The following is a 14,850-nucleotide window of genomic DNA, read 5'->3' as shown; positions in this document are numbered from 1 at the left end:
GAAAGTGAAAGTGGTTAAGTGTATCTGTGGGTTTTGTAAATATAACCCATATAATATAACCAATGAAAAGTATTAACAAGAGCTTGTGACTGAATAATAACAACATTGGATCCATTCCCCCATTTCCTGAAAAGTAACATACAAGGTTTCTACCTCTCTGACCAATTCTTCCTCCTGCAGCCAAGACATCACAACAAGTGAAAGACAGACAAACAGTTAAAGAGATTTTAATGTGCTTTGTCATACATTATATTGTATGCATATCCAGCATAGCATTTCTCATACATATAACTCTCTTTTGAAATGTAGAGCTGAGGGAATGATTAACAGTCAGTCTACCAGAACATTAATGTCTGCCATACAGCAATGGCATAGCACAGCTATTTCAGAGGTTTGCTTTGTAGTCGGAGGGCATACTGAAATACCAGATTTACTTGTTTCCAGCTTTTTTTAAATCCCAACAGAACTCCAACAGACAGAAAGTAATAACACTGAGAAACCAATGTCTAAAAGCAATAGTTGTGCAGAGTCTGTGTACATTATTTACAGAAAAAAACAAGTGAACAAATACAAAGTTTTGAAAAGAATGTCAGAAAATGTAACCATTTCCTAACCATTCATAATGCTGATTATATTAGATTTTTAAATCCGCAGCTCAACAGCAGTCGAGAGCGGACAGAAGACTGTCCCTGTCAATATCATCATAATAGTAACATCATCATCACCATCACTATATCATCATCATCGTCCCCTTTTCTAGATTCCCCATTGGATTAGATTCCTCATCGGTTCAGCCTCGCTTCCTCATCCGAGGTACGGGTGTTCACTCTGGAAGTTGTAGTCCGGACACACTTTCTGAACCAGCTTGTAGTCGATACTGAAGAAAGAGATGAATATGCAGATGACCTTGAAGGGCTTGGCACACAGCCAGGCAGCGTGGGACTGGGTGTGCTCCGTGAAGCAGGTCTGCGACGGGTCGTACAGGCAGGGCTTGGGCTTCTTGGACCGGTTGGTCTTCTCGTACTCCACGCGGCAGTTGAAGGTCTTTACCTCCTTGGGGTCGAGCGTGGTCTGGTGGGTCTGCTGGAGCTGCACCTCCGGCTGGGTGTGGAAGTGCAGCTGCCGCACCTGGAACTCCACCACCTTGGTGGGTGGCACGATGCTGACCGACACGTTGCCCAGGCTGGACGAGTTGTGGCGGAAGTACACCGTGAAAGTCCCGTTGATGTGGTCGACGATCTTCCCCGTCACCAGCAGGCTGAACTTCATGGTCTTGACGTTGAAGTAGAAGTCTCCCCAGCCGAAGATCTTCTTGGTCTTCATGGACGTCTTCAGCGAGGGCTTGCGCTTGGACCGGTAGCCTGTCTGGTCCAGCAGCAGCGACTGGTTCCTGGCCCAGTCGTAGGGGTTCAGGAAGCTGTAGGTGGGCGGCTTGGACTTGATGGGGGTCTGGTGGTCGATGGAGGTGGAGAAGATGCGGGTCTGGTACGGAGGCTTGACCACGCCGCCCGTCGGCCCTCCCGCCGCACCTCCGGCCACTCCATACGGGAGGGTCTTCATCACCGACCCCCCTGGCAGGTCCTTCTTATCCAGCCCTTGGACCTGAAGCAGACAGAGAAGAGAGAGGATGGGGGGGGAAATGTGAGAATTTGTCATTAAAAGTCATTCAGACAGCGGCTCATTAAAAGTAAATTATACACAAATTATTGTCAAATCGTATCCTAAATCTAAAGTACAGCCCATAGCGTTGTTCCACCATAATGTTGTGTAATTTGATGTATCTGTAATATGAATCCATAATAAATATCATCAATAACTCTAAACACAGGGACAATCACCTCTTTACAGAAGAATTAGGAGCACCTGAGCTGTCAAGTACAAGTGAAAGTCACGTTTATATTCCAGCGGTTCTTATAGCACTGTGTTTTTTCTCAAGATATATACGGTATATTGTCTTAAGATACGGGTGATGATGGCTGACTATTTATCTTATCGCTTTTTTACACTGTTGAGGAAAACTGTTGAGTACAAGTTGCAATCTACCAGATGTACAGTATTGTACAGTACGTTCATTTGAAATTAAAACACACACACACACACACACACACACACACACACACACACACACACACACACACACACACACACACACACACACACACACACACACACACACACACACACACACACACACACACACACACACACACACACGGTCATATGGGTGGGCCGCCAACACTTTCAAGATTTTCAATGATGATTTTCCGCTGATGTACAGTACGCGCCCACTCGCACACGCACTTGTAGCTCCAAACTGTCATTCGGAGCCGGGGGACAATGGCAAACTGTTCTTCATGAATGTTACATAATGCTTCCCTTGAATAAACACCAGAGGAGGGAGTTTTAAACGGTTGTCTAAACAGATAAACAAACCAACAAACAAGCACAAACAAAACCTCTGGAAAACCAAAAAAGAGAAAAAAGATCAGGCCCCGCGCTCGCCGTCTAGTCATGCAAGAACAGTTTCTGTCTCCCCTAATTCTAAACCATCGCTGTGGAACAGACAGTTTTATGCCAAAGCCCCACTCGTCCACCATCAATCACTGAACCCAATAACAACTGTGTGTTGCTATTTGTCGAGGCAGCCGTGCAGCGCTCAATACATCGCCTAACGTATTCAGTCATTCAATTAATGTATCTATTTCTGTTGGTCATTCATTAACGCGCCCACAGCGCTGATCTCTGGGCGGATTGATCTAGGTGAAAATAACTGGAAGTCTGTTGACGTCTGTGAAATGAATGACAAAAAAGAAAAGAGAATGAAAGACGCTGATAAATGACCAATGACTGGATAATGACTCAATGAGGATTTCTAACAGGCCTTGTGATCAGGTCCTGTGCACACAGTAAAATCCTTACGGGTCAATATTCATGCTCTGAGATGTCAATGAATGAGGATTTTACTGTTCAGCAGCCTTGCAGGAGGTACCTTGTATATCGGCAGTGGTGGAAGGTAACCAAGTACATTTACTCAAGTACTGTACTTTTACTTTACTTGAGTATTTCCAATTTTCTTGTACTTCTGCTGCTCCACCACAACTCAGAGGCAAATATTGTACTGTTTACTGCACTACAATTATTTCAAAACTTTAGTCACTAGTTACTTTGCAGATTTTGGATTATTATTATTACAAAACATACATTAGCCACTTAAGCTATTTTATACTTGGGTTGTTCGCCGATCTACAAGCTCACAATGCGTCATTTTAGATCTGCTGTTTTGTGAAATGGGACATTCTTGTATAAATGAGACATTCTGCATAATGAGTACTTTAAGTATATTTTGATGCCAATGCTTTTGCACTTTTACTAAAGCATTTTGAATGCAGGACTTTGACTTGTAGTATTTCTACGTGCTATTTCTACCTTTACTCAAGTAAAGAATTATGAGTACAGAAGCTGCTGCTTCTTCTACCATTTTATATTGGCAGTGTGAGTGGACTTGCAGGCAGGTAGCTGACAGCGTATAATAAGTGTGTTGATAATATAACTGGAATATACGCAAGCAAGAGACATAGGCCCCTACATGCAAGATGGTGGCATTCTGCGCTATCAGCGGAGCTGTCAGCAAGCTCCATGTGTTGCCATCTGTCAGGATACTGCGATGCCACAATGAGCGCTGTCAGCTCGCTAGCTCATGGGGGCTCACAGCTTAAACAAGAATCATCAACATAATTGGTTAGCATCATCACTGCAATCATCATCATCATCATCATCATCACCCTAACCCCCGAGGTCAGCTTTATCAGCGATGTAATCCTCAAAATACAGGATCTCATGTTAGGATCAGGGGTTAGGGTGGTACTAGCTCTCTGTGAAGGTGGTGTACGCTGTGTGTACAGTATGTGCGTATGTGCGTGTGAGTGCGTGCGTGAACTATACAGAATCAGCAACTTTACCAGCATACATCAATAGAATGGAGAGAGATTACTTTGGTCAGAGAGCTACTTTTTTTCCTGTGGTATGAAAGTAATAAAATGTCAACGGAAACCAATAAATGGATGGACTTTTCTATTAGCATAAATATCAAATATTTTTTTCTCTTGACAGGAAATCCTTTGAAAAGGGTGTGGAATTGTTAGAATACATATCAAATATTTTCTGTTGACATGAAATCCATATTAAGCTATAGACTTCTTTTTTTTTGCAAACGAGCAGATGTTGCTATAAGGTCACATCAGGCAGAAGTAACCAATGAAAAATTGACAATGTGAAAAACACAGGCTCAGTCAGTCCACTCCGTCTGCCTTTTATTACATCATGTGTCCATGACCAAAACGTTTACATCATGGTGGGTTAGTGACACACACACACACGCACACGCACACGCACACACACACACACACACACACACACACACACACACACACACACACACATAAACATAGCTGGACTCAGCTTACACACACATTTGCACTCAAAGGACCGCAATGGAAATAAGCTCTCAAGCTTTTTTGTGTTTTATACTTTTGGCAGGTATACTGTATACAATTGTATGTTCTTGTATATGCATTTATGTCAATAAAAAATATAAATCAGTCAATCAATCAATCAATCAATCACTGAATCAATTAATCAAAGAAACAAACAAACAAACAATCAATCACACACACACAAGTAAACACACACACACACATATGCGCGCACGCACGCACGCACGCACGCACGCACGCACGCACGCACGCACGCACGCACGCACGCACGCACGCACGCACGCACGCACGCACGCACGCACGCACGCACGCACGCACACACACACACACACACACACACACACACACACACACACACACACACACACACACACACACACACACACACACACACACACACACACACACACACACACACACACACACACTGAACAACACAAGCATTGAGGAACTCCACAGGAGCTGTGCTTGTGGGTTAAATAGCTTGTTTAAAGCCACTTTAACAGCCCTTACGGGACCAAAGCAGCTCTCCAGTCACCAAGTTTTACTCCCAAATTAAATGTTATTGCTGATCTGTGGATTTAAACCATCTCACTGGTAATCACACGCTCTGTTCTTTAACCTCTGGGATGCTGCTGCCGCTGGAAAAACACTATAATTATAGATCATATTTGCCTGGTAGTAAATTACAGCTACACTCTATTCTCCAACAACCACTGGGCTGTTCAAGGCTTGTGTCCTATCTCCCATTAACCACTTTGTTCAATCTGAGTAAATAATAAGACAAAAGGGTATAGACGCATTTCCAGACTCACACTGATAAGAACCAGTATGCGCGCGCAAGTCGGGGCCAAAAGAACCCCACCTCTCATTAGATGCAATGTAAAAGTGGTTACAGCCTCATGTGTAAAAATGTAAAAATGAATGAACTGAAACTAGTGCTCCCCAAAACAACAGGTTTGGGGATCTGTTGGGAATAGATTACATGAAACAGGCACCTGAGCGTGCAGTCTCAATGTTAGTAAACAAGAAATCCGTCTATAGAGCTCATCCGATATACCGGTCTGGCCGATCTATCGTCCATTGTTTGACTTATTTGACATCAGTATCTGCAGTTATGCAACCGATGTGTCCTGATTTGTAACTACTCCAACCTAATGTCTCTATACTGACGGTCATGCATTGTGCGCTTGTAGACCGTCTATGTTTGAAAAAGTTAGAATAGGGCTCAAGTGGTTAAATAAACAAAAGTTCAGTTTATGTGTATTTTTGCTTGTTCATTGAATAATTCAAGTTAATCGTTTTTTTTAAATACTGTATTTAAGTTCAATATCTACGTAATCAAAAGGTTTTAGTGTTATTTTTTTATTTGTTTGCTTATGAGTTAACAATTTCAAATAGAAACATAACATTTTTCAAACACACACACACACAAAATATCGGTCATCTCTGCTGTGATTTAGGACTCTTCAAAATCGGGATCGGCATCGGATCCAAAAATCTGGCATCGGCGGGCTCTACAAAACGTTTTAAAAAAGGGTTCTTAATATGGAGATGTTGTCTCCCATAATAAAGATAAACAAGAGTAATAAGGTTTAACTCTATACCACTAGACAAGGATCCATAAACCAAAAGCTCAGTGAAAATTCAATTGAAGTGATACATGTTTTTGGCATTCCACAATAAACGTGGCACGTGTTTCACAATATGACATTAGTGCATTCCTCCATTTAGCAATGTGTTTGCATCCATGAGAGCAATGCTGAAAATCGCACGTGAAGATGGAGTGGGATTCCTGTGAACCTCTGAATACATATGTATGATGCGGGAACTCAATAGCAGGGAAAAAGAACAATTGAATTAGGGAGCATATGAGATAGAAGGAGATACTGAGGAAAATGTTATTAGCAAAGAACTGAGATGAGAAGGGAAGAGAGTCGGGAGAGCATGTGCGTGCGTTCTCTGGGGATGGGGAGCATTATTCATCTTTAACTTCATTTGATGGCCTGTAAGAGCATAAAGCATCCTTAACCGCTGTTTAGGTGGGTGGAGGACTAGAACATATACAGAAGTGCATACAAGAATGAAATACAGTGAATGCACTGTGAGTGAACGTACCGCAGCTGCCAGCAGAGAGAGAGAGGCAATGGGAGAGAGAGAGAGAGAGAGAGAGAGAGAGAGAGAGAGAGAGAGAGAGAGAGAGAGAGAGAGAGAGAGAGAGAGAGAGAGAGAGAGAGAGAGAGAGAGAGAGAGAGAGAGAGAGAGAGCAAAAAGGAGAGACACGTACATAAATAGAAAAAGACAGAAAGGTAGGAATATTGGTGAGGGGCTTCAAGCTAAAGCTAAATCAAATGAAACCAAGTCAAGTGCGCCCTAGAATTGACTAGAATCCTGATAGGTCAGATGCCACCATAATTAAGATCTCGTTACATCGTTAGGAATGCTTTTGGATCAATGGCATTCTCTCTCCCTCTCTCTCTCTCTAATCTAATGGGTATCTGATTCTCCATCTGTAGCATGCCCACTCTTCACATTCATCCATAACTTCCTCCTCCTCCTAGAGAGTGTGTTCAGAGGAAATGGACCTCGCTCTCTGGCCCACGCCTAACACCAACACCCCCCCACTCCCCCCATCCCTCCAAAAACCCTCCATCCTCCCCCGAGGACTGATGAGAAGATGAGAGCTGCTTGTCACGGGGGAGGCCTCTCTCTTCCAGGCTTGTTCGTTTGTTTAATTGGAGTTTTATTGGTGACAATCAATTCATTTCTATCTGTGCCCTCGGCTGCATTGATTCGCTGTCACGAAGAGGAGTCAAATGGACATTTCCCCTCCCACTGCTTTGCCTCTATACAAGCTACAGTATCTGATAGTGCCTACTGTTTTCTGTGTGAGCGAGAAATGCATCTCACACAGCAGCCTTCTCCATATAATTTTCTAATCTTTCTGTCTTAACAGATGTCAGATTTTCTTTTGAGGCAATCAGTAGAAACGAGTGCTTTTTGTATTAAGCTATTTTTATTCCATCAGAGGCACAAGAAAAGAGGTTGTGAAGCTGAGAAAAACAACACCCGGGTTTACTTTGAAGTCACTATTTATCTAAAATGATGCCTGATCCGTTTCTGCAGGTAGTAAACAGCACACATTTTGTCCATCTTCCCAAGGCGTGCATGGGTAGTTAAATGGCGACAGAAAATAGTAGAAAAATGTCTACTGTAGAAGAATGTTATTTCACCGTGGCACTGAACTTCAAAGTGAAATATGAAATGACATGAATGTCGCACAGATAGAGAGACATGAGTCACAGTCTATGAGCTGTCACACAGATGGAAGCCTCCTCATTTCATGAATGCCATTATCTGATTCTTAACCAGAGCAGCGTAAAAATGAGCAATATCTTGCTCAAGGGCACTTTTGCAGGATATTATGGCTTCTCGTGGACAACGATTGGTCTTTGTAAGGATAGGACAGTCTGCTATGATCCAAGTGATTGAAAAAGCCCGCAGGACCTGAGATGTGGCCTAACTCTGACCTATTTTTAAAAGCAGGCTCAAGAGCCTTCAAGTGGGTTTTTATCTCTGTGCGTCATGTGGGTGTGAATGGCTGTGCACGTGTAAGTGATGGTCCTGGGGGATATGTGTATTTACTTGAGCCCTGCATAAAAGCTGCTCTACAAGGCGTCACAACGGGCTGCATGGTGACGCGTTGTTCTTGTAGCTTGAAGATCGGCTATTTTTGTGTTTTACATTTTTATTTTTATTTTTACTGTTTACAATGAAATATGACATAGTGTGACTGTTTCTGTCAGTGTGTGTCTGTGTCTGTGTGTATGTTTGTCCTCAGCTAATCGTGCAAATTGCAGTTTATTTTATTTTTATTCTAAGTCAATGGGACTCAGATCAGGCTGAAACTGTGCCCAAATATGGAGATGACTAACACCATCATTATGACATCATCGATAAGCCAGAATAAATAGTAAAAGCGGATGCATGTTCCTTTATTTTGTATTTGCCTTCAACACTGTTTCTCAACATCCGGTCCGGGGACCACCAGGGGTCCAAGATGAACACATTTGTAGACTCTCTGAGATAAACAGTGTAGATTGGGGTCCAAGAGATAAAAACATTTAAAAGAAAAATGGGGGTCCCGTGGCCTAATCAATGCATATCAAACTGGGGTCCTTGAAATGAAAAAGTTCACTGGCCTCGCTACAAATCAAATCATGCAAAGTGCAGAACAAATTGATGCAGAAAGAAAACATGGGAGCCATGCCGTTATTAGACTGTCACAACCATTGCTTGCTCAGGGTCTCTGCTCTATATGTAGGCCTACAGTACTGTATGTGTCTTGAGACAACTTGTGGTTTGGCACTATAATAATTGAATTTAATTGTCTTGTTTCTTTATTTTAATGTAAATCACATCACTTCACTGCTGCACTTTACTTGGCTACTCAATCACCACGAACCACCGGCATCTTATGACTTGAATTTATGAATTTATTATAGAATCCATTAATAAGGAAACTAGGACAAAGATAATGTACTGTAACTAACCATGTTAACTCCTTGACTCAGTGGTTGTGGGTTTTAACCATGCTTAACCTATGCCAAGACATAGTGCATCTCATACACATGCACAGGCACACACACACACACACACACACACACACACACACACACACACACACACACACACACACACACACACACACACACACACACACACACACACACACACACACACACACACACACACGCGCGACCCTTTTCTATTTTGACAATGATCAGATGGGGGAAAAAGAGTCCCCCCCCCCCAAAAAAAAACCAGAGAGCTGAAAATGACATTTAATTACAGAGAGCAAAATAAAGCCCCAAGGAGAAAAGATAAACCAATAGGGAGGGAGGGGGAAACAGCGAGGGGGGGGGGGGGTGGTGAGGAGAAAAGGCAGTAGAAGTGATTTCGCAGTCCAGTGGTGTTGTTGGATTATCATGAAAATGAAAGCTACTGAGTCAGGGAGTATCACGGAGCAAGGAAATGGAGCCCAGACAGATAACACAGTAAGAGGGAAGAATAAGAGAATGAGCAAAGGGAAAGGCAAAGAGGTCTGGTAAGACAATATGAAGGGAAAGTTTGAAGACAGAAGAGAGGTAAAGAGACAATATATATACGACACACACAGAGATTATGAGGGCAATAAGTGAAAAAGAAAAAGAAAAGGCGAGAGAGAATCACTTCAACCCATAGAGAATAATCAGGGTTTCTTTTCTTTTTCTTTTGAGAGGTAATATCTACAATATTGTTTCAAGAGGGGCAGCTCAACTCCCTGAAATCCTTTTTTGGTGAAGAGTCTGAATGTTAAAAATAATTGTGCTTGGTTGTGGGTTAAAGTGTTTTACTTAGCCTTTGGAATAAAAAGACAATTATTGGAGCTGCAGGATCAATCCATGCTGGCCCCTCATTCCATGCTGGCCCCTCCCATGTCTGGGTTGGAGAAAGTTTTGGTTAAAAACCCATTTGGAAGGGGCATAATATCAGACTGTTATGATCTGTTAAAATCATTTTCTCCGGAGTCCTCTGAATATAAGCTTAACGCCTGGAGAGCAGACCTACAGGAGCATCTAACAGTGGAACAATGGTGTACGGCTTGTAAAGAAGCTCAATCCCAGACCGGGAATACACGTCTGAAACTTCTACAATACAATTGGCTTATGCGAGTGTACATCACACCAGTGACCAGTGAAACTTAATACGTTTAATAACAATATTCTGGACTTATGCACCAGATGCGGTGAAGATAGAGGTACATTGTTCCACTGCCTATGGTCATGTCCAAGATTGGAGGAGTTTTGAAGGGAGGTTGGGCAGGAGGTTGGGCAGGAAATACAGAGGATCTTGTTAATTAACAGTGTACCAGAACCTAAATTATTTCTGCTTGGCTCAGTTGGACTGAATGTTTATAGATATCTGTCCTTTACAAGCTAAAATAGTAATAGCATTAACCTGGAAGAGGCCGGACAAACCAAGCATTGCACAGCGGTTCAAGGAACTGTCTTTATGTCTACCTCTGGAAAAGAAGTATGTATATTCTTAAGAACAAACTAGAGTTGTTTCAGGAGGTGTGGGGTCGTTTTATACAATATATAAAAAATAGTAATCTGTCCCATTTAATGGAAGAACCTGGAGAGGAGAAGTGCCGATGCTGTTGTTATTGTCATTGTGTGTGTGTGTGTGTGTGTGTGTGTGTGTGTGTGTGTGTGTGAGTGAGTGTGGTCCTTTTGTTGTTGTTATTTGTGTGATTGTCTAGTAATATTTAATGTAATTGCCCATTTTCTTTTCTGTAATGTAATGTAATGTAGAAAAAAATCAATAAATATATTGTTGGAGAAAAAAAAGGGGGAAAAAGACAAATATCACTATTCTAGTCCATATGAGCTGTATACACTGTAATATTAAACTGTCTTTTGGTGGTTTACCGTCAAGGATTGAGTAAAGAAAACAGAGAAAGAAAGAAAGAAAGAAAGAAAGAAAGAAAGAATTGTAAAAGAAAGAAAGAAAAGTAAAACAAACAAGAAAGAAAAGAAAAGAAGACAAAAACAGAAATGAAAATGATGGCAGTGCTGCCTTCATCAGAGGATTTATGAAGATACTGTTTACTGTGTACTGGCTTAAGTGTAATAATATGCAGACAATATTGCAAATATTACAGATGCTACTAAGATTTTACAGGAAGGGAAATACAGAAAATCCTGGTTGAGGATGTGAGGTGGGAATACTGATTTGATTTAAGACAATGTTTCTGTTGGACAGTAGAGGCTATGGATGCTCTATTACTGTACTGTATATTGTTAAAATTATTATTATAATTATTATTTTTTAACTACTCATAAAATGTCCCTTCAATTCCCTTCAACTACATTAACTCTGACATCCATTTGGGCAAATCTTCAAAAATCTTAGCAGATCTACAATGCAATGCGCTGTGCGCTTCTAGATAGGATATTTCCACTATTTGTTGTACGATGAAGTATACATAAGGCTGGTTAGAGAAACAGGCTACTATTAGAAAGAAAAACATGCCATGCAGTATGGTGGTACAGTGGCTATCTCTTCTAGAACCACATAGTGAGCTCAACAGTGATCTTATAGGAGAAATGTATACGTGGTGATACAGAATATCTGGTCGTGCATATATATACAGTATGTCCCTGTCTGTCTACGCTGCTTGTTTTGCAGCAAACACTATGAGTTTGTGAAGGACTGTACAGCACTGCCACTTTTGGCATCACATCGAGTGTTGCCATGTCCGCTTATTATAAGCGACTTTGGGCTAGTTTTTCTGTAAAGTCGCTTGTAAATATTAGTAGTTGCGGGTTGCGGGTTTTTTGGGCTTGTTTCTAAAGTGCAGTTGCTTATTTGGGCTTGTTTCCTAATGTTGTTTATAAACCAGCGGTTCTTAAACTGATCACATCCCACTTTAGTCATGCATTGGCACTGTCAGACCCACCCCACCCCCTCAGGAGTGATTGTTTGTAAATAAAAAAAACATATAGTGCAGTAATGTGGAATGGATGCAAGGTAGGCAAAGTTTCCCCAATCCCAGTTGCCTCCGATGCAGAGTCAGGCACTATGACTATCCACGTGAATCCATGTGATGCAGCCAGAAACAGTATCTCTACCCTCGCTACATAGGTTTTTGGCTGAGTGTCGCCCATAGAGATACAAAGGCTGTGTGAGTGTGTGTGTGTGTGTGTGTGTGTGTGTGTGTGTGTGTGTGTGTGTGTGTGTGTGTGTGTGTGTGTGAGAGAGAGAGAGAGAGAGATGAGAGAGAGAGAGAGAGAGAGAGAGAGAGAGATGAGAGAGAGAGAGAGAGAGAGAGAGAGAGAGAGAGAGAGAGAGAGGTCAATAGACAAGTGACAGGTCTGAGAAAAACCCACTGCTACTGTGAGAAAACACTGTGGCACTCGGGCTAAGAGTGAAGTATAGGGAGTCAATATGTTCTGGAGCCAGTCCATCCAATACTAAGGTATTGGAGCAACAGAAGGTATATAAGGGAACAATCAGCCTGCCCGTTGAAACAGCAGTCTATGAGTAAGTACTTGGACCGACGTATTGATGTACTATATGTGAATGAACTTCTGAACGCTTTTAATTACGACACATTTGGCATCACTGCACCAGCATCTATCTAGCCAATGTTGTAGTGTCTGTGTTTGCAGTCTGTATATGGTCTTCGTTTGTAAAAACATAAGAGTGAATTCACGAAAAATAAGCTACAGGGCAATCTGTGAACCCATTTGGTCAAAGAAATAAATACAAAATCTATTGTATATTGCAGGATATGTCTTGAAAGATTTGTAGGGTAGTTAGGATACTGACACATTGCCAGGATTAGATTCTTCCCTTCAGCTAGCATGTACAAGGGGTCAACAGGATCTTCAAACACTTGTGTGCTTGTGTTGTATTACTTCTGCTTTTATTTGAACTTTATTTGATAGGGACAAAGCAGTTTAACGTAGATCCCGGACCGAGAACAGATTTTTATAGCTATTGCTAATGTTCCTCTCTTGTCCCTAGTTGGGCTTTACATATACAATGTAATTAGAATATACAGCTGTTGAGGTTTAACATGGTGCTTTGTTTTACTAGTTTGCCTTGTTTACTCTCAGTGGAAAGATGATGGCCTTGGTCATTAATTTGGAGGGGTTGGTGCCCACATGTTGTGTCTACATTTCACTCAGGTTATCGTCAAGGTTCGATTTGCTGGGGAGATGAGGGGGAATCCATGCCTCTTCTTTTGATATCCCATCTCTGGTCATTTATTTATTTCATCAGCGGAGGGGGATTATGTTTTATACCTGCTTCTGGTCAGAATTAAATACATGCATTTCCTTTTGGGAAATGTAGACTGTCTGATATGTTTCATATTTGTTTGAGAATATCACAATTTAACAATTTATAAAAAATATATGTTAACCAGATTTAACCCTGGCGTCCCTATTTTGGGCAAATTTGTCCAAAACAAGCTCACAAATGAAGCATAGCGTTAGTTCATGCAGGACACATGTTGAACATCAGCTTTCTATTACCCATTCACAGCGCTGCTGGTCATATTACATCACACATTCATACTCCGATCACAACTCACGCATTAGCAAGGGGTTCCTTTAAATACGGATTCACTGGGTCTTTCTTGGTTACTGACCAATGCATTCTGCTAGCTCCTCCTCCAACCCAGCCTCCACCTTTTGATTAGAGTCTGGCATAATACTTGTGATTATCATATATATCTGCTTTGTTTAGAGTCCATAAGCTCAAATACTTGTGATTATCATGTATATCTGCTAATTCAAACTAATATGTCAATGTACTGCTTATTGTTGACATTGTATCCCTATGGGGGATTTGCTTAACATTCCCTGAATATATGCTTAGCAGGCTGCTTCGACTAAATTCAGGGAATATCTCCCAAGAGCAGAGCTTTAACGCCAAGCTTAACTGTATTCCATTTGTTGCAAAGAATGGTTAAATCTACTTTGACGTGAGTGTTTCTGATTGAACCAACAGAGAGGTACTGTATGTGGTAAGTGGTTAAGAAAATGCTGTCCCTGTTTTTGTTTTATTTATTACATTTTTATTATTATAATTCTCAAGTATATATTTTGTTGTGAGATAAATTGAAATCCCATTCGTATCTGTTAGGCTTTTATGTCGAGCATGGTGTTATACAGTGTTAATATTCTATGCTCTGTTGATTAATTGAATACAATGGACCACAATGGAAACGAGTCCCCAGGACTTTTTTTGTGTTATCCTTTTAGCCTGAATGTTTTACTGTACTGTGCCTCCGTGCTGTTTACATTTTTTGACCAATAAAGTATTCAATCAATCAATCAAAGTGGTTCTCAAACTCATCAAGGACCCCCATATTTATTTGGCCGCGGACCTCCATCTGAAAATGTTTTATACATTGTGCCAATGTATAAATGGATAAAGTGGTTAAAATGATTGTGATGCTGTATTAACACATTTGGCTGGGGACTCCCTGCCCTGGAACCCTCTCAAGGACCCCGGACCCCACCTTGAGAACCACTGGTGTATGACACAGAAAACTGAATAAGCTGCTTATGAAAAAAATACAAATACAAATATAGAATTCCATGTTTTTATCTAATCTTTTACAGATTATCCTTTTACAGATTATCTAGATTGTAGATTATATGACCTTATATGACCTGATCTGTAAATGTTATGTCCGTTGTCTCCCTCTTACTACTGACAGAAAGAGGATAACCACAATACAAATGGGCAGCACAGCTATAGTGTCAATCCGGGGCAATACAATTACAATAATAACATA

At 41.3% G+C, this 14,850-nt stretch overlaps 1 protein-coding gene across 1 annotated transcript in view; it reads right to left on the bottom strand.

The window, feature by feature from the left end:
• Positions 1-211: 211 nt before the first annotated feature.
• Positions 212-14,850, bottom strand: part of nxph4 (neurexophilin 4) — a 51,502-nt gene continuing 36,863 nt past the window's right edge. The window contains exon 2 of the mRNA XM_080424398.1: positions 212-1,602. Coding sequence (XP_080280524.1) covers positions 805-1,602 — 798 coding nt within the window. The 3' untranslated portion in view covers positions 212-804. The remainder of the gene's footprint in view (positions 1,603-14,850) is intronic.

This window comes from Gymnoscopelus braueri (genome assembly GCF_963280865.1).
Source record: "Gymnoscopelus braueri genome assembly, chromosome: 3".
Taxonomy (NCBI): domain Eukaryota; kingdom Metazoa; phylum Chordata; class Actinopteri; order Myctophiformes; family Myctophidae; genus Gymnoscopelus; species Gymnoscopelus braueri.
Note: the sequence above shows the minus strand (reverse complement) of the source record. Positions and strands in the feature narration are given on the sequence as shown.